General features: G+C 42.4%; 1 protein-coding gene and 1 non-coding gene across 4 annotated transcripts in view; both read right to left on the bottom strand.

Moving 5' to 3' along the window:
- The window catches only part of SPIRE1 (spire type actin nucleation factor 1), a 140902-nt gene extending 116762 nt beyond the window's left edge, over positions 1 to 24140 (bottom strand). For 2 of the 3 annotated variants that reach the window (XM_074352348.1, XM_074352349.1), the window contains exons 1-2: positions 23562 to 24140; positions 5146 to 5180 (exon numbers count right to left, since the gene is read on the bottom strand). In XM_074352348.1, coding sequence (XP_074208449.1) covers positions 5146 to 5180; positions 23562 to 23859 — 333 coding nt within the window. In that variant the 5' untranslated portion in view covers positions 23860 to 24140. The remainder of the gene's footprint in view (positions 1 to 5145; positions 5181 to 23561) is intronic. The other variant, XM_074352350.1, reaches the window with a different exon arrangement.
- On the bottom strand, positions 5962 to 6034 carry TRNAA-CGC (transfer RNA alanine (anticodon CGC)). Its single transcript has one exon. It is a non-coding gene; the product is annotated as a tRNA-Ala (tRNA).
- Positions 24141 to 26091: the final 1951 nt, after the last annotated feature.

Here is a 26091-nt window from a genome sequence, read left to right as displayed (position 1 = left end):
GGGCGGACCCGCCCTTCGCCTAATGACGGAGCTGGAGGTTCACAGCCTGCGTCTGTTCACTCCTTCGCCTGGTTCCCGTCCAGCAGGAACGTCACGGCAGGACTGAGTCACAGGCGAGAGGCGTATACAGAGTAAGGAGACACTCTGCCATTTCACTGCCCCAAATGGGGCACAGGATTTTCAGCATTACGCAAACACCTGACGCAGAGAAGTAAAGGCTGGAAAAGCACAAACTTAAGAGAGGTGGGAGACGTGCTTCTGCAACAAACTGGCTATATGGCCCTGGGCAAGTTACTTAACCTCTCCACACTTCAGCTCTCATCTATAAAACGCAAACAACAGCATCCACTTCATAAATCAGTTGTGAGAGTTAAATTAGTTTACGTCTATAATGTACTCAGCTTACAGTAAGCTGTATTTTTAAAAGATGCAGGCGGGAATGAAACAGTGTAATTACTTACATACGGTACACATGAATTTTACTTCTAAGATGTGTACATGAATCTTTTCAATAGTTTCCCTCAGTAAAGCTTAAATTTTTGCTACGATTTTTGCTATGATTTTTACAAACTAGCTCTATTAATATTAAAGTATTGACAAAAATTATTTAACTTTATATAATGCTTTAACCAATTCCAATTAAAATTCAGCTAATCCAACAAAACAGGACTGTTCTGGTTACTCATTTAACCTTTCTCCCTGCTAAAGGAAAAGGGCCTCTGAGCGCTACACAATTAACAGTGGTTAATAAAAGATAGAATGTGACGAAATCTGGAAAGCTAAAAACAATGAAAAAGTTTCAATTAAGATACTTGAAAACTCAAATCTTTTCCTGTTTTTGTATTTTTAAGTGCTTAGCCATTTTCTTCAAATATGACTACAACCCGCAAAACTGTTTAAATAATGGCAGCAGGTAAACTGGGAGTGAAAGTTCTCCTAAACTGTGGATCGGGACTGCTCCTCTCACAGGCAAATCCCAACAAGCACAGGTCGGGCGCTCGAGAGTTTATGAACTGCCAGTCTGAGCTGGGAGCCACTCCTAGAGGGGAGGTCGCGGGAGGATCACCAACCATGTACACTGTAGGTCCTCCTCAAAGCCAAAGAACAGAACACACATCAGTGGGGGCTGGGGCTGGGGGCTGCGGAGGGAATGACTACAAGGGGGATAGGGGCATCCTGGGAGCGCTGGAACTTGATTGTGGGGATGGTGTTTGTCAGCACTTGAACTATAACTAAAAAGGTTAACATTTACTGTATGTAAATTATATCTTCAAAAAACAAAGAGTTGTGAGAAAAAAGTAAATTACTACCTAAAGTCAAAATTTTTCATGTCTTTTAAAACAAATTGTATGAAAGATTTCCCTTCATGAGTTCAAATACTGGAAAATACTAGTATAATTCAGTATAAGGAAAATTTTTCCGAAGAGTGAGGAATAAAGTAAAACACCTAATTTTAAGCAACACTGAGCTATTCTTGAGATACAAGATCTCATAAAAGTTAACCAATGCCCATGTATGACCTCCTTGCTTCCTCCAAAGTTATAATTTTGGTTGGTTTTTATGAATATAGGAAAAGTATTAAAAAGAATACTTACGTAAAACTAGAAAATAATTCATGATTTTTATGTACTAGGAAAACTTAAAGACGGTCAAGCACTGTGTCAGGAAGATAAAGCGACAATGTCTCCCGGGCTCCTGGTGGGGCTATGAGCCTCAAGGAAATAAGACTGAGAACGTGCTGTGCTCATCAGGCCAGGCTTTGTGCTAAGCGCTCTACTTGCCCAACAACCCACCTTTCAGATGAGGCGAGAGGTGAGAAGAAAAGGGGGGAGCGTGGACTGAGCTCGGGCACAAATGCCCCTACCTGCCTCTCCCCACAACAGCCCATCCAACCGAGAAGGGCTGGGGCACTCCGGCGTCACGACGTGGTACCCAATGAGATACCTGACCCCAGCCAGCGTCATTCCCACTCCTATGCGTCTGCACAACTGGCCAGCAGCCCTGTCTTGGACTGGACCCAATTTCAGTGAGAGCTTGATGGGGCTGTTAACTTACAAAAGGAACTGGGACTCTCTTTTCTCAACAGAGTAACAACTGAGGGTGAAAAGGGGCTCCAGCAACCACCTTCCAATCCAGCATACCTCACACTCAAAAATGACCCTGTCTTCTCACAGACAAAACAGACTGGCTTAGATCTGATTGTGTATCAAGGATTTCCTCAACTTCCGCTGTCTACCTCAGGGCTCTGGTTTCACCTCTCTCCACCCTTAATGTTGTTTCTCAGGAAGAAGTACCTCTGCCCTGCGGGCCCCAGCCCAACAGTTCTCAAACCGGTTAGTTTTAGGATCCTTTAACACTCAAAAATTATTAGAGCATCCAAGGAGTTTTTGTTTACATGAGCTATAATCCTTCAAACATTTACTGTATTACAAGTTAAAACTGAGAAAATTTGATTCAGTCATTCAAATTAAATTGTTTAGCTATAATATTAAACATGTTAATACGTCTTAGTAACATTTTTATAAAAAGAAACTCCCAAAATTTTCAAAAAAAAAAAAAAAGTGAGAGGGGTGGTATTGTTTTACATTTCTGCAAAACTCTTGAAGGTCATGCTTAATGAAAGCCGGCTGCATCTGCCCTCAGCTTCTGCAGTCAGTCTGGTATGACCATCCTGCTGTGCAGTCACGCAGCCTCCGAAGGGCCCCTGTACACTCACTACACTGTCCACTCACAAGAGAATGAGACGAAAGGGCAAACAGTGCCTAAGTACTACTTTGAAAACAGCCTGACTGTGAAAGGGTGCCACGAACCCCCAGAGCCTTCGCCTCACCCTCAGAGAACCACTGTTCTATAGTCAAGCCATCTCTAGATGACAGACGAGTCTGGTTCCGGCGGATACCCACTCCCTCACGTGGACTCGGGTCTCCCTCTCTCTCCTTACTACCTCCACCAGCACCAAATGCACCATCTTCCTCAACCTAACAACGAAACAAAATTTCCTACTTAAACTGTTTCCTCCCCGCAAGTCAAACTTCTTGAAAACATTCCCACTGCCTCTATTGCCCCCCTTTTTATTATTTTAATCACCAAAGTAATACACTCTCATTAATATTTTAATCACCAAAGAGACACTCTCATTTCAAAAAACTCCAAACGACGTAGATAAATCACCATCCACAATCCCAATCTCCTTCCCAGAGTTCATAACCACTGTTACCCCCCAAAATACCCCAAAACCATTTTGTCAACTAAGTATCAGATTGAACTTTTTATTTCTTGTGATTTTTTTCCTTTTCAAATAGTTATACAAAAAAAATTCTGAAGGACAGTTCTGTTTAGGTTCCAATTCTTTTCGTGACCTAAGTTACGGATCAAAGGATAAGAGCTATCACGTCAGAGATAAAATGAAGTGACATTCCTACACAAAGCAAGTCCTAAACAAAATGTTAAAACCATACTGATTTTATGGCAACACAATATAGTAAGAATAATGAGACTTACATCTATGCCTTGTATGTAAAGTCCTCACATTTCATTACCTAACTGCAGATGAATGCTGATTATATTTGTATCATTTTGATATAGATAATAGCATCTTTAGGGTTTATGAAACATTTTCACCTATATTATCTCTTTAAAATTTCATGACCCATAAGGTTAATAGAGATTACCATTAACATTTTATAAATAAGAAAGCCAAAGTTCTGAAAGAAAATATTACTTGCTCAAAGTTACATAACTAGATACCCTAAAACTGAAATCAGATAAAAACAGTACCATTAAGAGAAAGAGAGCGCACGTGAAGTATGCAAATTACAGGCTGTTATGCCTCATGAATATGGACTCAAAGCTTCTCAAGCAAATATTAGCAAACAGAATTTAATAATATATAAAAAGAATTATGCAAAATGACCAAGTAGGGTTTATGCCCAGGATGCAAGACTGGTTCAATATCTGAAAATCACCAATGTAATCTATCTAATTAACAAGCAAAAGAAGAAAAATTGCATGCGCCTATCAATCTGTGCAGAAAAAGCATTTGGAAAAAACTCAGCACCTATTGATAATAAAACCTCAGAAAAAAAAATTACATAGCTAGAGAGACACACACAAGAAACCACAGAAAGAACTTGTATCTATTATTCAAATCAAATCCCACTCATTTATATCATATTGAACAATATATTAAAAATTCTCTCAACATAAAAATATTAAATTCTTGCCCACTTTTACAGCTAATTTGGAAAAAATTATCTCTACTTCCAGAGTTGAATAGGAAATACAAAAACACAATGAAAAACTTCCAAATGCAAAAAAAGAATAAATTACTTTTGCTTCTTTATTATACAATACAATCCATTAGGAAGCTTGCATTTTACTTAAAATAACAATTAAAATTTAATAAAACCTACATCAGCATGTAGATATATTATAAAAAAAAGAAAAATAACTTCCTAAATCCTTAATCAGGCACTGTCATTAACAGAAGACCTAAGACTCCTAATGTAACGATGATGCAAAAGCTCCGGAAAAGAGCACCACACATACTTAACTCATGATGCCCTCGCGTTTCAGTGTCGCCCTCGAAATGTCCTCAGGGGACACATGGAGTCACGTGCAAATTCCTTAAATGTCACAATCAGGGTTCGGAATTAAATTATTTGTTATTAAAAAATAATAAACCTACTTATACAAATGACAAAGCATGACGAAGTCTTTACTGAGTTTACTGAAACACTTTCCAAATCCCTGTTTTTGCCTGTATCAAGGCAGCTCCACAGGAGTCCAGCACATTTGAATGATTTATTTTGACACCTAGACTGGATGACAAAAAAACTGAACTCATACTATTTTTTATTAAGAGCTCTGAATCTTAGCTAAATCTGTTTCACACATAATAACACAGGAAAATTTTAAACTATGATTAAGCTGATCTTTATAACACACGCTGACGTTTTAAATATATGGTCAAGAAAACTGATTTTTCTTCACATTTTACTCTCCCTAAATGACAAGATACATGCCTGCTCTCAACACATCCTCATCAGAAGACCAAAGACCCAATGTGATAGTTCAATACTTCAAGTTAGTCCAAAAAGGACTGCAAAGCTGCTTTACTAGGAAATATTTGATCATTTCTCTTACCTCTGCTTCTGTACAATGTGAATATCCCAATTTACCTGTAATAAAAACACAAAAAGTTACTTTCAGAGGATTTTGGCTTTTTTATCATAAAGAATATTTGAGCTATTCTGACTACAGCTTCATTATGTCTATGAAAATCTATACAAACAAAAGGTGCTAGAATGATCAAACATTCTAGAAGGTCCTGTTTAGAGGTTTAAGTTTAAATAGGCCCATAAAAATATAATAAAGAAAAAGATGGGAAGAATATGCTCAATTATAATAAGGTGTAAAACACATGCACATATTTAATATGCATCTATATAAATTAATGGAAGTAAAGCAAAAATATTTTACCTTGGTTTCTTTTTGAAATATCTTAAATGTTGTAAAGGCATTTAAAAGGTAACTTTTAAAATACTCTGAAATGCCTTTAAAAACCTTTAAAAGACTCTTGGGCTTGTCCCCAAATATATTTCCAGTTTAAAGATACAATGATCATTTCAATTAAATCAGAAATGTTTCAAGCTCCTATTTACTTTAATATACGATGGTTGTTTTTCTTTAAGATGTTAACAGACAAAATCATATAATTAATGTAATAATTCTAATCAACAGAGGATAACCAGACTGAACTATATTTGGCTGCACCACCATTAACATTTTCTCCATCACTGAGACATAATACCAAGGAACATGTATAGTTATATATTTCTGTCAATTTGGGTGATTAAAACATACTTTTTAAATTAAAAAAAAAAGTTATTTTAAAGGAGAATCATTTATTTGTTTGTTTGTTTGTTTATTGGGTGGAGGTACTTAGGTGTTTTTTTTTAACAGAGGTACTGGGGATTGAACCCAGGACCTCATGCATGCGAAGCACACACTCTACCACTGAGCTACACCCTCCTCTATTAAACAGTTTTAATAAAAAACAATAAATAACATATTTACATTGGGTACTAAAGAATTTAATTTCCCCAGCCTATATTTCTTGAGTTTCATTGTCCTAAGTTCAAATACACATTTACGTCTACCTCTTTTCCTCTACCCAAAACTATCCTCCCACCTAGCTAACTCCTTCCTCTCCCCAGCCTAGTACCCCTACACCTCGCCTACAGGGGTTGTTCCATCAGTCTGTGGTTGTTTTTATGCTTAGACAGAATTTATATACCTTAGACTCTACAATGATACCACCAAAAAAATCATAAATAATGTTTTTATTTTTCATCTTAAGAGTTGGGAAGCATATAAAGATGAAACCCACAATTTCTGAAGACCTAATAATGATCCTTACGTGAAATAGTGGCAGAAATTGAGACCAGAATTTAAGAAACGTTGGGTTGAGTGAATTTAAAATGATATATAAGCAATAAATAATTAAAGATTATATGAACACATAGATAACACGGGTTTAATATATGTGTTTATATAAGTTTGATAAATATATAACTGTTATTTATATATTATTTAGTGTTACATAAAATTAAATGTTACAGAGTTACATACATCATATTACATATTATCTTTCTATTTATTTATATATGACTGCTCAGAATATTAGTGCTTTTGATAGATTAATTGTACTTGACTCCTACAGAAATGGTAATTAATTTAACCTAGGAAAGTACTGTGAACAGAAATAACTCAAAGGGCACAGAATACCTCTGAGCAAACGTTTACTGAGTGTCTAACTCTGAATAGGAGGTGGAAGGGAGGCAGAAACACGGTACTAAGACAAGCTATAACAGAGAGTAACCCCTTTGAGAGTACATGGATGTACCTCTTCAGTATGATATATTCTCAGATACAGAGAAATACAGAGAAATTCAGAGTTTCATGTAGTAGGTTTGTCGTTGGTAGTAGTGTTGGTGAAAAAGTCTGAAACGATGTTGTATGTACTGCAGCACTGAGCAAACCAGTAAACACAGTGCTACTGCTCGGAGTCATCAGTGCAGGGAGGAAGGACCCACAAACCTCACGTGTGGGGAGAGAAGAGTCCTGCGTGAGAACTGGAGCTAGACGTAGTACACACCACAAAACCTACCTTCTGCTCCCAGCTCCGCCCTCCAAAAGAGGGAGGAGTAACAGCACCCTAGTTTGCAAAGGCTCGCCTAGCCCACTCCCCTCCAAGGAGTCAGGACTCCTCGGGAAATCAGCTGAAACCAGGGTTGGGAAAGAGAAACTGCAAGCTAAGATGAACATCTTCTTGAACCAGAAGGTAACAAAGCACTCAAAGAATGAGTGATGTCAAAAGGGTACAAATTCTATGAAATAAGATTTTTTTCCAATGGCCTCTATTATAAAACTGAAAATGCTTTTCTGTAAGAGTACCAAAAATTTTTGTGAGAACACACACCACTTTTGGTTATCCATCTGAACTCATGACTAAGTCATCCAAACATGAAAAGGTGGTCAGGTACGAAGTGCCGGACCACCTGCACCACTCTGCCATCCAAATCCTTGCCCAGACCCTGACCCAGGAATCAGAACATCCCAGTTACAGGACAGTAGAGTCTAAAGGAACCTCAGAAACGATCCTGCCCAATCCATAGGTAATCTGAGCCTGAGGAGCCACATGCACGCACGAAATGACAGAGCGCAGAGACCATGGCACCGAGGCAGCAGGAGCAGCAGTGGGCCTCTGTGAGCCTGCTCCTCCACTCCCACCTGCAGCGGCCCGCGGCCCAGCTGCCCACCACCGATGCCACTGTTTCTGGGGAAGGGCACCCCCGAGTCAACAGTTAGAAACTGCCAGGATAGCACCTGGGGTTTTCATCTGACAACCTTTGAGCTCTTCTTCAAAGGCTGGCCACCTCTGTCTTACAGAACCAGACATAAGGGATCCCTCTAAAACCTAGAATCTTATGCCTCCACTTTTTACTACCCCAGTAACCGAAGCTGATGGTAAGCCCAACCAAGGTTTCCCATTATTAAATGCAGTCAATTAGTTCTTTCAATGAAAGTAACAACTTTATTGATTTATTGATTCTATTCATTTTTATCAGGGTGAGTTTAATTAGAAGGCTAGATTAACTATGTGACGATGTAAAATAAAAAGAAATATCTGAAACGGTATTTAAACATTAAGCTTCAAAATATTCCAACACCATCAAAGCACTCACCCACTAGGAAGAGGGGTGATTTGCACAGCGAGCCAAAGATCCAGTTCAGTGTTTCTCAAAAGGAATGGACATTTTAACAATGCTACAAGAATCAAAGCTGGTTTAGACCCTTCTTTTTAACTCATTCTGAAGTATCTGATGCTCTTAAGATTTGCTAGACAAGTTCCCTCGTGTCCAGGAAATAGAAAAACTAATGTCTTCCTATAAAATGACACAGAATGGCTTTAAAAAGCCACACTATTCCTAGTATGAAATGGGTCATAAAGAACTCATTGCCTAAGCAACACTGTCCTCTTTATCAGACATTTTCAATGTCAAAAGTTGGTAATCAGATGATCCTGCTCAATAAGGTACCAGAGGGAACACATCACGAATATGTCCGCCTTAACAGGCCACTCAGAGCCTCGGCAGTTCACATGGCACACTGTCTGGAATGGCCTCACCTCAATGCAATCACAAATTCTGATGACTCACACAACTATGTGACAGAAATTAAGGCAGAGTTTCAAAAAAATTCACCGATGTTCATGCAGATGAATAATACTTTTAAATTAAGGCAGTACTCCAGTCTTTGGAGTAGAAACCTCAGCATACAGGTGAATGATCACACAGTCACATTATCAACATGATTCAGATCAGCTGAATAAGCAGAAGGCAAACTATGCCCATCAAAGACACAGAAACCTTGTAATCTTCAGGATGAAAAAATGGCCCTCAGAATGATCCTCCAACTTCGTCCTAGGTGACCAAACTAGGCAGTGCCACCTTGCCAGCTTGCCTCTGACCCCCGCCCCCACCCCGTTCAATACATTATTTGTTGAATGCTTACTAAATACTACTGGTAACTGTGATGACAAAGTAGCAAACAAGCCAAACATGGTCCTTGCCCCATGGAGCTTACATTTTAGTGAACAGCAAAAAAAAGCAATCAGGTAAAATAATTACAACTGGTAATGAATGCTGCTAAGGACAGAAAAGGAAGAGAAAGAAAACTGCCAGCAAGACTCCACGAGGAGATGGCATTTAAGTAGAGACCTTGAGGCTGGGGAGCAGATCACTGCAGCGCAGGGCTGGGGAAGAAGCTATAGTCCACAACCAGGTAGCAGCCTGCAGTAAGGCCCTGGGAGGGTCTGCAAGGACAGGCGGGGCAGACACCTCAGGCCTTGAAGGACAGTACAGGGAGTTTCGATTTGAGGTCAAGCACAAAGGGAAGCTACTGGAGCGTGAGCTGGTGCTGGGTAGGTTTCCAGGTCAGTCGTGCCACATGAAGAATGCAGCGGAGAGGGTCACAGTGAAAGCCCACAGCCAGTGAGGAGGCTACCGTCGCTATCCTGGAGGGCAATGGGGGCCACCAGCCCGAGGCGGGGCAGCGTCCGGGAAGAGAAGCAGAGGATACAAGATACGACTCAGGAGCACAAGTCACAGGAGCTGCTGGTGGGCTGGGTCAGGGTGAGAAGAAAACCAGGACACCCTGAACATGCTTCATTTTTTCAAGAAAAGTACTCTCAAAGACTTCATCAAAACTGATCAACAAAAGCATTAGTGTAAGATCTCTAATACTTTATAAAACAGAAGTACAGTAAGTATGCTTTTTGGACAGTTCTTACATTAATATTAGAAATAAAAGAGAATAGTTTCGAACACTTAACAGGCTGAAATTTAGCAACAAACTAATTCCTGCAGCCTAATCACATGTGTATTTCTGAAACATCATGGTCACTGAGGGCTTAGAATCCATGATCAGCATATACTTGTTTGCTGTTTCTGTATCAAGTTAGGACAATGATACTATGTAATTATTAGCTTATACCCATCTCCCCCAACAAAGTCATTTTTGCAAAGGTACATTTTTAATAAGAAAAAAATGCTATGCATTTGACACAAGAAATAGCTACATTAAGGATACTTTTATTTTGACTGTTAAATTATCAAATTATCATCCCCTAGGTCAAACAAATTCACTAGTATAGATGCTCAAAGAGTAACAGGGATTTAGAATTGAGACATAGGAGAAAACTGGGGAAAGGCATTATCCTCACTAACCGACTACAGCGTTTCATCAAGTCTCTTCTTCTGGCTGTCACGAAGAATGAAATAAAATTTAACTTTCCACCACAATGGCCCTGTGCTAACGTATTTTCTTCACAACTACTGATATTTAGCAACAGTTTACGTAAATAAGCCTCTCTCTTAGCCGCCTTGGTAAAAACCATGTGGTAGAATAAGAAGAAGCCTTTAGATTTTGACTGTCCTCAGTTCAAATGGCAGTTCCATCACTTACTAATTGTATGATATGACTTAAAAATAAGATACTTCCCAGAGTTTTCTGCTTTCTCACCTACAAAAAAGGTGATAATTACTACCCCAGGAGGCCGATTAAATGCCATTAAATGGGGAAAAAAATGCCTTGAAAGGCTCTGCACAATGCCCACAGCAGGGGCTCCGCAACCCAGGCTGGGCGCATCATGACAGCCCTGTGGGAAGAAGGGCGACGCGCAAACACGAAAATCAAGCCCCAAGAAGAGCTGGCATGGCGAGTCAGCAGAAAGATCTCAGTTAGCCCTCAAGAGTCTTGTGATGAAATGTGTGACAGAGACGTCGAATATAAATGTTTGTGTCTACCAGATTACAACCATGTAAAACAGGTACAGACTTTGAAATACAAAAATTAGATAAATCACATGACGGATTATTGTAAAATTCTGCTTATTTTTCTGCTTGTTCACTGAGATCTTTAAAACCACTACCTCTTACTGTACACCTGTCCCCAGAGCTTCCTAGCACACACACGCCTCTCCCGTGACCGTGTCTGGGGTGACGGTATCAAATGGAGCTGAGCCACGGCTCTGGCCAGGGAGGTGGGAAGGGAGGCTTCACTAGCTATTACTCAAAACTGAAAATAAGAAATCCTGGAGTGGCCACCTGTATCATCAGCCCATAAATAAAGAGACTATAATAAGCTAAACAATGACAGCCCCCCAAAGATGTCCACGTCCTGACCCCCAGAACTCGTGAATATGTACCTTACATAGCAAAGTGATTCTGCAGCTGTGATTAGGGTCTTGACATGCGGAGAGTATCCTGAGTTACGCAGGTGGGGCCAACATAACCACAAAGAGCCTTGTAAGGGAGAGGCAAGAGAGTCAGAGGAGGAGGCGCAATGATGGAAGCAGAGGCTAGAGTGACTTACTACAGGAAGGGGGATACAAAACCAAGGAACGTGGAAAGTCTCTAGAGACTGGATGGAAAGGCAAGGAACAGATTCTCCCCTGAAGCCTCCAGAAGGAATACAGCCCTGCCAACACCTTGATTTTAGCCCATAAAACCCATTTCCAGTCTTCTAACTGCCAGAACGCAGGACAATAATTTTTGTGTTGTTTTAAGCCACAAAATTATTGGTGATTTGTTACAGAAAACAAATACACAAACAATCAAAAAACCAAAGCAAGATAACATCCTCTCACCACCCCACCCGTGACCCTCAGGCTGTCCTGTGCACAGGCTAATCCCACAGCGAATGATCCACAGTAAGAACTTACCCACAGGGCACAAGACAATAGAGCACACTGGCTAGGAGCAAGGACTCCAGGCCAGACTTCTGGGGTCTGAGCCCCAAGCGGGCTGCTGGCTGTATCTAAGGCCTCTACACCTCACCTTCCACGTGTAAAGTGGAGGTTAGTAACAGTACCTATCGTAAGTATGTTGTGAAGATCAAATGCAATAAACTAAACTGCTCAGTCTGTTGGCTGTCACACAGTAAGTACTTGATAAACAGTAGCTCTGTCAACCATTTAAGTCTTGAAAGCCATCTTTCCAGTGATAAAATAAGTCAGAAAGACTCCTCTTCCAAACCCAAAAAGCTGTAGTCAACAGACTGCTTGGCCCCTCAGATATCTAGACAGAACCGACAAGCCCTCGCCTGGGCCCTGGCCTGTGAGTAGGAAGCCCACTACCCCACCTGTCAGCTCCCAGCGTCTCCTGCACCTGGACATGCTGTGTCAGCCGTGACAGGCCACGCGGGCACTTCATACATCCACTGAGCTTTTCTGAAGATGCGAGAGACTCTCCTCCCCTCGTGCTGTCACCACCTCTCTCCACCCTGTCTCCTCCTCCACTGCCTGGCACACCTCTGAGATGCTTATCTCACCCCTCAAGTATGCCTTCGAAAACTGACAGCACTCTAAGAATGTTCTGGTGACCATAATTGTTCCTCTCCCTACCCTCAACAACTCTGGTTGAAAACTTCATTCAGATACTCTGATAATTGTATTTACAAGACCCCAGCCTTAAAGGAAATGCTATAATCAATGGAACTATTCCGAACACCTCTGCCAGAAATGTATTAAAGACAAAGACATCCATCCAAAATTTCCTGGACATTTCTAGAAATACATGCCATTCAAACCAACCCCACAATCTTTTTAAATTCTAAGAAAATAAATTATGGTCAATGAAATAACTCATTAATACTTAAAATTAATCCATACTTGCTGTATACAGATGGAGCATACTCTCCATGCTGCTGCAGTGCCCAGACCTGAGAAGCACTGGTGCAAAACCCTCATCTTAGCAGCTGAGGAAGCTCAAGCTCTCAAGAATAAAATGATTTAGTGAAGGTCAAAGAGCCCAGGTGCTGACCCAAGCCAGGTGTCCCAGCTCAGTAAGGGAGAGATTAAGAAGACATGGGGGCCCAAAATGAAGAGCGGGTCAGCACGGGGGGGGGGGGGGAGTTCAAGAATATTAAGAATAAATTTTTGCTAAGTATTACTTTGGTTTACCTGTCCCCTGATCATTACAAATAACTGTGGGCAGAGAACAAAAATACTTGGTGTTTAGGTGAGCTTTATTTAAACCCTCTCAATAAAACAAAGAAGCCCCTGAATAGCCATGGGGAATGCACCTAATCACATCTCAACAGATGTGGAGCATAATCTTACCATTTTAAGCAAGCATAGAAGCATAAAGACATGCACGTGTCCTTGTATAACCCAGTGGTGCTCTTACAGACAAATGATTTTTGACCCTGGCCCTGGTGAGGAATATGACCCTTAATCTCACTACACTATGGACAGAGCAGTCATCTCTTCGTTCAGGGACAATATGTCAGTTTAACAGGTTCTCCCCAGAATTTAACTCTCTTTCCTTGAGCTCATCTGATCCCCAAAGGTAGACTCAGCCCCAAGCCAGGCTCTAGAACCTTCAGCCTCAAGTCACCTTTGCCATAAACTTCAAGTTTATCCCAATTCTGAAACATGGGGGCTTCTGCTTTAATTCTGAGAACTAGTCTGTACTTTGCATCCTAGAACCTGTGACTAAATCTGCTCATTTAAAAGAAAAGGGGGGGGTGGGCAAGGACGCCTTGGCTTGGCTTATTATTGCTGGGTGCCTTCCTAGGGACTATCTAGCCCTTGGACCTGGTATCAGTAACTAAAAACAACTCCAGACCCCCCAGCACAGACCACGGACTGGCCCTTACCTGCAGCCTGGCCTCCCTTTCTAGTTCTTCCTGCTCCTCCAATGAGCAAGCCCGGCTGGCTGCCTGACGGAACCAGCACCCCAATTTCTGTCCCTCTTCCAGCACCACTGCCTCCCAAATCTAGGGAGAAGTTTGGTCCAGACCCCAAACTCTCCCAAACTAGTCCAAGAGTAAGAAGATATAACTGACCTTGTTCTGCAATAAAAGTTATAATAATACATTTTGTTAATTACTGGAGTGTTACTTTTTTCTTTCTATTCAGCAACCTTAATTAACTAAATCAGCTCATACAACAAATATCATTAAATGTCAAGTATTTTTCACTGGAAAATATTACTTCAGTTTCAGCATAACTTTTTTCAACAAAACTCAAATGTAACTTTGTCTATTTTATGTAATTTGGCAACACTCAAAGACTGTAACAGCAAACAGGCTTCACCTCTCATGCAGATTCTAACCGAACGGCAGCAGCTGCTGAGGATGCTACCTTCAGAAGAGCTCTGCAGGCAAGTGTGACCATGCAGCAATGTTTTCTTTTTCACAGGGACATAAGGGGGGTGGGGAGCAGTGCAGAGGTCACATTTCTGACACTCCTGTGTTGGGATCAGATGATGGAAGTTGGGATTCTTTTTGTGTACAGTGTGAATTTGGGTTAACAAATTTCCCTAGTGATATTAATCCAAAAATGAGTTGCCTAAACTTCATGAGACCTGAAAAATACACTGAGATCACAGCACTGTATCACTTTTTTTCAAGAAGGAGGAGAACCTGGAGGGGAACCTCCCCAAGTCAAATTATTTTAAAAAGCTGACTAGCAGGTGATGATCCCAAATATTCTCATATTTCCTGTCAATTGAAGAATTCTGTTTTTTAAAACACACTCTGTGTATTCTCCGTAGAACTTCCTCTCCACTGCGGCCTCCATTCACATTTGACACCATCCTAGCCAACAGGAACCCTGCCAGAGAGGTATGTCAGGTACTTCTACACCAAACTCAAGCTCCTTCAGATAATCTGGCAGCCTCGTAACTGCCATCCATATCCACTTGCCCATATATGTTACTTACCCTCTATCAAGATTGGGTGCATCTGATTTAAACTGTAAAAACTACCTAGGCACAAGTTTTTAGCTATTTAACCTTTACTATATATATACCAAGAAACACCTTCTTTCTGCAACTAACTTCATAAGTTATATTCTTATTATACCTATCAGTAAAGTATTAAGTTCCTCAAATGCAAGTAGAATAAAAATGATTGTTAACTGCAAAAAGATCAAAGTTAGGAAGCAACTATCATCAGACAATTTTTAAACAAATCTTTAAAAGTTAATCATTTCCCACCAATAAAATTTAATTTTACACACATCAGGCAATAGAATAAGCCAAATGTTTCATCTAAGCTGCACCTTATCTTACAGTTCTCAAATGAAGCTGGTTCCAACAGTTTAGCGCTGAAAGTTTTATTTACATTACTTTATTACTTATGTAAAGAAGCCCCCCAACACTCGCCAGGGATATAAAGAGGCTAGATTAAATTATTAATAAATAATATCAAACAAGTTAGAAAATAAAGTGAGTGAAAAGCTAAATTCAAGAATACCATATGATTTTTTTAAATTTAAAGGCTACAATCAATGGTAGTCAAACACAAGTGAACTTCCTCTGTCATTCTGCTGGGCTCTCTTCAGCCCATTACAATCTACACTAAAGCCCTGGTGTAGCACCTGAGGCAACCAAGATCTAATGACAGGATGAAGACCAACACTTCAGATTTCTTTCAACCTCAAGAATCATTTTATGGACTTCAAATACACATTTATTTAAGACTCTCTTAGTAGTTCTTTATCAATCTTGAATCAAAGTAGCTTGAAACACTCATCCTTTTACCAAGGGAAGAAATGGCTCAGTGAAAACATATATGTGTGCAAATATATACATGTCTAAGTATGTATGAGCTGACAAAATGCCCTCACATAAACCCCCTCATTTGTTCTCAACAATTTTCTGAGAAGGGCTAGGCATATATTATTTCTACTTTACAGATAAAGAAATGGAGAGTCAGAGGTTAAATGGCTTGCCTGAAGTTGTAACTAAGCAATACTAAGTGTCAGAACCAAGAAACAAAACCACATCTTCTACAGCCAACCCTTATGTTCTTTTCATGTGACCATGTGACACTGAACAGTTTATTTGTAACCTTCTGGAAGAGCAAAGGAACTTCGTGGGAAATAACATGACTCCATAGGAAAAATATTTTTCCAGGCCAACTCAATTTCCAGCATGTGTAAGTCATCATCTTCCCACTCCATCCTGCCCCTGCCTTCCCTACCATCCAGGCACCCAGGTGGGAGGTCCGAGCCTTCCAAGATTCCTTCCTTTTTCTCACCCCACATCACAAACTGAATAGCCATGTCCTGTTCTATTTCCTAAATCATTCTCAGTCTGACTCTTTGTCCCCATTCCTACTGCCCTTGTTCAGGCCGCCATCATCTCCTGTCTGAACAGCCATAACACTCCTAACTGGTTTGACAACTTAGAGGCCACTAAGATCTAATGATAGCGTGAAATGCCTCCTAGTGTCTCTGCCCTCAGTTCACTCAGTTCAAACTAGCTTCTACAAAGTTTATCTTTCTGTTTGGAGTAACCTGTCTACACCATTTTCCTGCTTAAAATCCTCACATGACTCTCCACTGCCTATACAGACCATAAGTGCAAACTCAGCCGCAGCACAAAAAGCACTAGGAAACCTGATGCCAGTCAGCACACCTTTCCAGTCTGTCTCCCTCTCCACCACTCCCACACATATCCGATGCTCCAGGCACTAAGGATGCCCACTGCAGAGAAGACAAACAGGTTCAACCTCACGTGCCAACTCCAAATAATTGGTAGTGGCTGCCTGAAGCACCCTGGTGAGATCTCTGGAGCTGCTTACACATTCAGCAGCAAAAAATGTGATGACTGATTAAGTAGTGTCTGCTTTTGGAATGGCGAAGTGGGTGTCAGCACAAATGCCATACTACAATCCGTGTACCATTGTTCTTTGAATAGTTCTTCCACATTTCTAAGCCTTTATGTTGACTGTTGCATCTGCCTAACAAGTTCTCCTTTTATCCCACTGCTCATCCCTCAAGATCTCCATAAAACAGACCTCCACTGAGAATCCTGCCTCACATCACACTGAGCAATCACTCTCTCCCCTGCACTCACAGAGCTTTCTGTACACATCTCTATTATTTTGGAATTACTGTACTGTGTTAATTTATGCACCTGTGATCTTGAATATATGGGTGCACTTCCTTCCTTCCTCTCTTTCTCTTCAACATCTTGTACAGTTTACCTAGAAGGCACACAAATACTGGTGAAATGAGTAACTGAAGACATGTAATAGGGGGTTCCTCTAACATATTTTCACTAAAATCCAGGAGGAAATGGCTAATCCCAGGACCAGACAATCCACAGTGACTGTTAATGGCATTCTACTACTACTAACCATTTATTTCCATATATATCTTCATCTCCCAGAAATACAAATACTAAGGGAGTACATCAGATGGAATTTGTCTTCCAATGAGATTAGGCAGGGGAGAAAGTGGGAACTATGAGGGAAAAAGATAACAGACCCAATTTTAAAAAATGCATTAGCACAAGTAGTATAAAAAGATCTAAGAGTCAGTTTTCAGAAGCTAAATGTGGGTCAGCAAATCTTGTTATTATGAGGGATACAGCCTTTCCATATACATGACCCCAATCAAATCCTTACTAAATTTACACTAATGTCCCAGACTGGTTTTAGTTTGAATTCAACAGTGGCATACCTGCACTAAAGTAAATACTAAAGGGAGCTGATGTTAGACACAAGTGGCCGCATTTCACTGACCTCCCTTCAGCTCCAGTATACCCAAGTTTACACCCAACACAGATTCCTCTGGTGTCAGTTCCCAGGTATCTCTCCCTTCTAATAAACATGTTGTGCAGACGGCTCTCTCAGAACCTCCCTACTCAACATGGCTCTGCAGTATTCCATAAGCAACTGCTGAACAAAGGAGTGGATATACCAACCAGCAGACAACAGTGGCCATGCCAGTAAAAGGAAGACACCAGAAAGGGTGTTTCCCAAATCTAACAAAGTTTGAACAAAAATAATAAAACCTTTTAAAATTTCAATTCTTCTTCTATATTAAAAATAAAACAACCTCAGTAGCAATAAGGACACCCAGCCCTGAGCTCCTTGGAGATACATCTAACTCTGGGGCTGGGGCGGAAAATATACAAGATACACCTTGCAGCATCCTGTAGTGCCAGAAAGAAGCCATGTGCTCAAAACACAAAACGGGCACAAAGGGAAGCGGGAACCAGCCTGAAAGAGCTTCCAATGGCCACAGCCGGAACAATTTAAGCGGAAAGAAGAAAGAATGTGGTAATGGATCACAACCGAAGTATAAAATACACATGAATCTAGACTTGATAAATGACTGAATAAGTAAATGAGGGAGAAGAGTCAAGTCTTCCTCACAGAATCCCAAACAATACTAAGCAGATACTCACTGCTGCAGGAAGAGCCTCCTTGAATGTAGGCTGGACCCAGTGACTCCTTCCCAAAGAATAAAGTATAAAAAAGGTAAACAGTTACTCTTTAGTGGAGAAACCTGGCAACCAAGGCGCCGATCACCAGTGGTGCTGTGGGACATCCCGGGCCCCGGCCCTATGTGATGAGGGGAGCCCTTCCCCTCTCTGGTACTCTCCGCTCAAACGCACAACCCATCCTAGTCAGGAAAACACCAGGCAAACCTAACTGGGAGGACATTGTGCAAAACCCCCAACCAGTACTCCTCAGGACTGTCAAGGTCGTGGGAAACAGGGAAAGTCTGAGAAATGGCCACAGAGCAGAAGAGACTAAGGAGACATGACAACCAAATGCAGCAAGGTTTCCCGGGTGGGGTTCTGAAACAGAAAAAGGACACCAACAGAAAAACTAGGGCAATCCAAATGAAGTCTGCAGTTTAGCTAAGAGTAACTTGCGGTTAGTCAGTTCTGACCAACGTACCCAGTAACGTAAGATGCTGACATTAGGGGAACCAGATGAAAGGCACACGGGAACTCTCTACACTATCTTCGCAATTTTTCTTCTATCTAAAATTATCTCAAAATAAAAAGTTTGTTTAAAAACATTATATTTGGTAATTTGGCAACACAGAATCTTTCCCGCATAGTTTTAAACAAGTATTTGGGAGAGGATAGTTTCTTCTTTTCTACTTGGCCCACAGGAAGCAAATGGGAAATGTTACATGGTCCAATGACACTATTACGAAGGTGGGGTGAGAACTGTCGCCATTTCACAGAACCTACAAAGCAGGAAAGTGATTCTGACCTTACAAATAAAACAGGCAGACTACGACTTATCGTCTCTTATCAACATATAGTCCTTGGTAGACCAATGATTTTTTTCTTCTAAAGTTGAATCAAAACTCTTAGTAAGGCAAATGACTTCCCAACAGAGTCCCAACTTACTTACATATCAGTATCTGTAAATGAGTAGTATTTTTCCACCATATTCCCTTGCATAAGGCAGAAATGCAGATACAAAAAGCACAAATGTATTATTCCAAAATTTCTCTCAAAAATGTCTGTGGCCACTCCCACACAGCCCAACTCAACTGGAAATACACCAGAAAGCAAACTGGAGTCAAAAAGTGACAGCAATCTTAACTGATTATGGTTAAGACATCTTAATTTTGCAAATGATCATCTGAACACATGATTAAAGCCCCTCTCAGGGACCTATAAGGGGACTGTGTAAGGAGTGGGCTCCAAGCTGAGCCGCACTAGCTTCACGGTAAACTGATCACTCTGATTATGTTCTATTTTCTCCTCAATAATGACTACAACTATTTATGATTAAATCACACACGAAACCTGAACACTGCATGCACACAGTATGGACTCAATGCGTATTTTAAAAACTGAATTAACGCCACATATTTGGACATACTGTACAAGCGGAATAATTCTTACCTATTGCTGTAAATTGATAAGGTATTTCACCAACCCCTAATACTGTCATTCACACGCAATCTCTACCCTATACACACACACACAAACCTCAAGTATTCCTTTCATTTAATAATCAGGATGTGAACACTCAAGAAAAATACCAAAAGTGAGCAAAATTATTAGTGAAAACAGGTTTTCACTATTTCAATCTTCTCCACAAATATTCTGTCTCTCTTTAAAACCAAATAGGATATTATTCCAAGACCACTTCCCCCACCAAATTAGCATGAACTTGCTGAGAAGCTTGACTGATCATATCCTCTATTCAAATCCCAAACAAAGCCCCAATGTTCCCTATACCAAGGAATCCCTTTATTAATATGCACGCAGGCCTTCGCTGTTTCTCCCAGGAAAACCTATTACCAGTCTTAAGATTATTTTAAATCAAGATGTGCTCATATTTTTTAAATGTTCTTTATACAGCTAAAGCTAAAGGTACATAAAAAATTTTGAAATCAAAATCAAACAAGTTATTTTCGTCAGATGGTTATTTACAAGTCTATGAGGCTGCTTAGACCATGCAATGTTTCTAAGCTCTAGTACTACTGTGAATAATTCTTTGTGGCATCCCAGAAAAGACACGTTCTAATCTTGTGGAGACTGAAATATAACCTAAACTCCATCAATGACCACTTTCTAAAGCATGTGTATACCATAAGGTGTTTAAAGGCCAGATAGGTGTACTGCTGACAAACAGGCGTATATGAAGAGCCTGAGTGTCTTTAACTAGTTAATTAATGGTGTGATGAAATTGATGAAAACTTCATCAACCTGTATGTAGTAAACTTTTACCAAACAATAAGGTCTTTTTATAACTTCAAGTGTATAAACATTGGGGAAAATAAAATTTTAAGCCACCTAATACAAACCATATGCCCTCCTGATTCTAATCAACGCCCTCCTGCCATCACAAATACTTCGTAAAATACACTGTTTCAAGACCGTGATTCATAATTTAATCTCTTTTTCTTAAGATATCCTCTAAAGAACTAATTTTTCCCTCTTTAATTTCTTTCAATCCTATTCACAATGCTTTCATGGTCATGTTAGTATATGGCTTTAAGTTACGTATGAATGCTAAATAAAATTACTTATTCTTCATTGTTTTCTTCCAATACTGGTTTCATTTCCATGCCTTCCACATTTTTCTATTTCTCTTAGAGTATATTTCTAAATTTTTAATTCAACCTGAACATGAATATTCTGTACATCAATACTATTAAAAGCAAACAAGGATTACAATCAAATATTGCTACATTCAACCCCAAAACAGGCCGTATGAAGTGCTGAATGAATGTGAAGTGCTCTTTCTTTCTATGGGGTTAAATGGAGCGATATTGCTGATAGTGGTTAAGAACCAACTATTCAACACAATAGCAGGACAGTGGCCAGCTGAGATTCCCTTACTTGAGAATTACAGCCAGGATCCATTTCTCCACACTGACCACAATCCTGGGCACCACCCATCATCTGCCTAGACCAGTGGTTCTCCACAGGGGACATGTGGTCATGCTTGGAGACTCTTTAGAGTCACAACCAGGGGGAGGAGACAGGACCAGACTGGCATGTGGTGGGCAGAGACCAGAGACACTGCTAAACATCCTACGCAGGCACAGGACAGCTCCCACGACAAAGAGTTATTCAGACAAAAATGTCAGCGCTGGGGCTGAGAAACCCTGCCCTAGACATGCATCCCAATTCTAAGTAAAAATACAGAACAGCTGGACAGAGGTTCCATGGTGGTGTGAAAGGCCTACAGGATTAGAGGAGGAAGGGAACCAAGTTATTGACTACCTGCTCCATTCTGAACCTTGCATTAGTCACTACACATACCATCTCACTGAAACCTCTATGTCACAAAAAAAGTGATCTATTCTCATTTTACAGATGATAAGGTGGCACTCAGGGAGGTTAAGGAACTTAATCAAGGTAACTCAGCTAGACAGGGAAGGAATTATGATTCCAGTTCAAACCAAATCTGTTTCATTTCATAATATATAAAGTCTAGAGATTAAAAGACTTGAATTTAATTCAAAGTTATCAGTATGAATTCGAGCACATCACTTAACTTCCTAAACCTTCATTTAGAAAATAAGTTAAAAGATAATGTATGAAAATGTAACTGCTTTTGACTGCCAACATACATCATGTCACACATCTTACAATGGAAAAGAAAGTGCTTCTTAGAACGGAGGTGTCATGATTACTACTCTTCCTTAGAAGTAGAAATTATACAAGTGTGCACATACCAAATTAAACAGCATTTTCAAGAATCAAAATTAAATGTTCAGAAGACACTGTGCCTTCCACAGCCACCCAACTACTCTTATTACTAGGAGGAAATAAAATTGTCTAATATAAGCAATATTTTAGTATGAACTTTTCAGATTTTTAATCAATTGACCCTAAAATGCTCAAGACCATATCAGCAACTTTGGGCTCTCAGCAACTGGCAGCAAAGGTCATGAGCAGAACAAAGGAGGAAGAGGATGGATTCCAAGTCCATTACTGCTGCTGTGGGAAACAACTCTGCTATTCTCTCCAGAAAGACAGTGTGTTACACTGAGTGAACATGTTATCATTCATACTAATAACAGTCATGAATGAATTCTAAAATCTGTTTACCTGACATCAAAAATAAATAATAAATGCTCTGTAGAAACTGAAAGAATTGATGTTATCTTGACTGTTCTCTATTTTAACTGACTTAATAAGAATTATCATTAAATGTCATTTTACTAATTCTGTCACTTACTAATTCTGTCTGTAAAATGTCATTTTACATCTACACCTTAATCATTTTGACACTTCCATCAACTTTCTAAAAGTGAGGGTGGATCTTTTTTAACGTTTTTAAAAAATTCGTCTCTCAAAAGACTGCATTAGATAAAAACAGACAGGTGAAACCTATTATCAACCCCCTCTTCACCATCAGTAGACATCTGGGTAAGCCCTAGATGTTGATGGGGAGGTGACAACGCTGAAGAACTTACAGTAGACAATGACCTACGTAAAATCCACCGTATCTCTTTATCCGATATCTTGTCAACTTATTTCACAAGCCTGTTTTTCATCACAACAAATTGTTACGTTCAGGGAAACTGTATTACTTCTTACTCTTTAGAAGCTAAAAAACATAATTCAGTCTCTTCTATGTCTCCCAAAATAGAATTCTCAGGGCCCAGATTTCCTTCTATTTCCAACCGAGGGAATGTCGCTGCCAATCTTGAAAAGTACGACTGGCCGACGGCTCCTCGCGAAAGGCGCAGCCCTCCCGCCGGCACAATTACCGCGACCAGGCGAAGCTGGGCCCGCACGAGCGCGCAGAAGCGGCCTCCCGCGCTCGGGGGGCGCGACCCACTCCCCTTCCGACCTGCCGGCGCGGGAGCCCCACGGCGGCGCACTGACCCTCGGACCCCGCACCCCTACTGCGCCGCCGCCGGGGCTCCCGCCCACGCTTCCAGCTACGTGGGCCGCGCTCCGCCGCAGGCCAGGCCCGCTTCCCCCGCCTCTCGAGGCGGTGGGGGTCGCGGGACAGAAAGGCCCGTGGCGGCGGCGGGGGTCCTCCGTGGGGCCGGGGCCTGTGGGGCCGGGGCCTGTGGGGGGTCCTCCGTGGGGCCGGGGGCTGTGGGGCCGGGGGCTGTGGGGGGGTCCTCCGTGGGGCCGGGGACTGTGGGGGGGCGTCCTCCGTGGGGCCGGGGGCTATGGCTGGCGGTGGGGGGACGGCCCGCGGCGCGGCCCTCCTGCGGGAGGAGCGGGGTCGAGGGGCGGGCGGCGGCTCACCGGCGGCGGGGCCCAGCTCTCCTCCGTCCTCGGCGGCGGGCGCCAGCGTGACGGCGCCATCCCTCCACACGCGGACCTGCGCGGCCGAGCGCAAGCGGCGGCGGGGCTGGCGGCGGCCGGCGTCCGCGGCGCGCAGGGAGCCGCAGCACTGGTAGCACACGGCCCACGCCTGCTCCTCGTTGATGGGCTGGTTGTAGAGCCGCAGGATCTCCTCCAGGCTCAGCGCGTCCTGCGGTCCCGCGGCCGCCCCGGGGTCCGGCGGCCCCTCGCCTCCCTCCGGGCCGGCCGGCTGAGCCATCCCGCGGGTCACGCCGCGTCTCCTCAGCTGCAGAGCATCGTCTCGACGCGCCGCCGCCGCCGCCTCATCCCCGGAACCCCGCCCAGCGGGCCGCGCGTGTTGCCGGGGGTACGGGGCGGGGACGGGGTGGGACTGGGAGGGGGACCGGGCAGAGGACGGGCCGGGAGCCGGGCTGGAGGACCGGGCCGGAGAACCGGGCGGGGGAAGGGCTTGGGGACACGGCGACAGGGCGCGCCCCTGACAAGATCGCCGCCTGCGCGCGGCAGCGCAATGGCGTCCGCGGCCCCGCCCCCAGCGCTGCGCTCGGGGGCCCGCCCCGCGGCTCGAGCCCCGCCCCTGCGCGCTGGGTTCGCCCCGCCCCCGCCGAGCGCCGGCTCGCGCCCGAGGTTTCCCCTTGAGCTGCAGTGGCCTCCGCGAAAGGCGGTGGAAGCGCCCCGGCTCTGGCGCTCTCTCCCGGTCCCCGAGCCCTGCTCTGCTCTGCCGGCTACGGTCGGCCTCCACGCGCCGGACCGTTGGCTTGGATAACGTCCCTCCGCATCCCCCCTTCATCCCAAGCCCCCGAGGCGTTTGTGAGTTGGCTCACTGGCTTCTCCCAGGCGCACAGGTCAGGCCAGCGATGCCTGCTTGTCGCTGGTAATCCGCAGACGTTCGTCCCAGCGTCCTTCGGACTCGCCTCACGAAGGAGGGGATGATGTCCCGGTGACCACCCGCATCGCAGCCCAGTTAACCGAGTCTGTGCATACCTCCTGGAGCCAACAGCACAGGGGTGACACTGAACCGGGACAGTCAGCCATAAAATAAAGGCCTCCAGGGCTCGGTGGACTCATTAAGCAGGCAATGAAACAGATAGTTCTTGGATAAAACACTCGTTAGCGAGTTTACTGGTAACACTCCTCCCTGAGACTAGGCCTGTGTGAGAACCTTACAGAGCTGAAAGCATCCACCAAGTAAGAACTGCACCTGTGTAAGTACCAATAAACCTCCTCAGGCAGCCTGATGCGCAGTACTAGACACTGCGCGCTCAGCAACTGCACCTTGCGCGGGAAATGACAGTAGCCTATTATAAACGCCTGAGACCCCGCAGCGCATACAGCGGAGCGGGAGAAGAGGAAAGCAAGAGGATACGAAGGGAGACATTGAAAGACAGGGAGGACAAAGCTTCTCCCCGGGCACCTTATTGTAATTTCATTACAAGATGTACAGAACAAACTCCAAGTAACGCCACTTTATGGGTTCATAACCCTGTTTGTAAAAACGCACTCTGTGCTTCAGCCCTGAAAAGGTCTATTCCTCATATGCTACAGATAGGGTGGATAAAGACATAAAACCTCTTGAGTGAAAACACAGAAACAATTCCTAACAGTTGCTATTTTAAAAGTTGAGATCCTGCATGAATTTTGAAAATACAGAGAGGGCTTTAAAATACTAGTTTGAACCATGCAGAAACAGTGGAATGGTCTACTTTTATGGACACCACCGCCATCTTCCGGCCTTGGGGAGTATTGCTGCACTTGGACAACTATAGCCAAAAATCAGTAACATTTTGGTCCTTACCTCACCCCTAAAAGACAAGTAAATGACTTAATCAACTGAGCAATCCATGAGCCAGACACTTGCCACTCTGGCATAGAGCAGTGAGTAAATCTCCACGTAAAGATAAAAATAACAGGAAGGAGGAAGGAAATGGAAGTGGGGAATGGAAATCCAAATTTTACTCAAATGTTATCTTTAAAAATTAAGGGGTATTCTTAAAAACAAATCCCCATCAGAAGGATCATTTCCCTTTCCTAAGTGATAATTTTTAAAATAAAAATATATTTTGGGTAGAAAAACATCTTGTTGCTGAATCACAGGAACATACAATATTGCAAACAACAGAAGGGTTTTTGTTGTTGTCAAACACAAATTCATGATTGATATATTTAAAGTAAATTTCTTGACTTCATGAGCTTATATGGACTTAACGTGAGGCAAGATGACAAGGAAAATGTTTAATGTTCTTTCTGTATGCAGAGAAAAAAAGGTAACTCTTTAAAAATCCTGGCCATCTTCTATTATAAATCTAGTCATTGTATAAACTGAATAGTTGATGCTTCTTCATATAAAGATGGTATAATTTTTATCTCATTTTCAGAAGCCTTTGCAATTTTGATAAGCCCCACTGTCCATCACCCCGGGGACTCTTAGAAAGTGACTGCTGACAATTCAAAGGCTGTCAGGGTCCAGCACTCT

The sequence above is a fragment of the Camelus bactrianus genome, chromosome 24, assembly GCF_048773025.1.
Source record: "Camelus bactrianus isolate YW-2024 breed Bactrian camel chromosome 24, ASM4877302v1, whole genome shotgun sequence".
Classification (NCBI taxonomy): domain Eukaryota; kingdom Metazoa; phylum Chordata; class Mammalia; order Artiodactyla; family Camelidae; genus Camelus; species Camelus bactrianus.
Note: the sequence above shows the minus strand (reverse complement) of the source record. Positions and strands in the feature narration are given on the sequence as shown.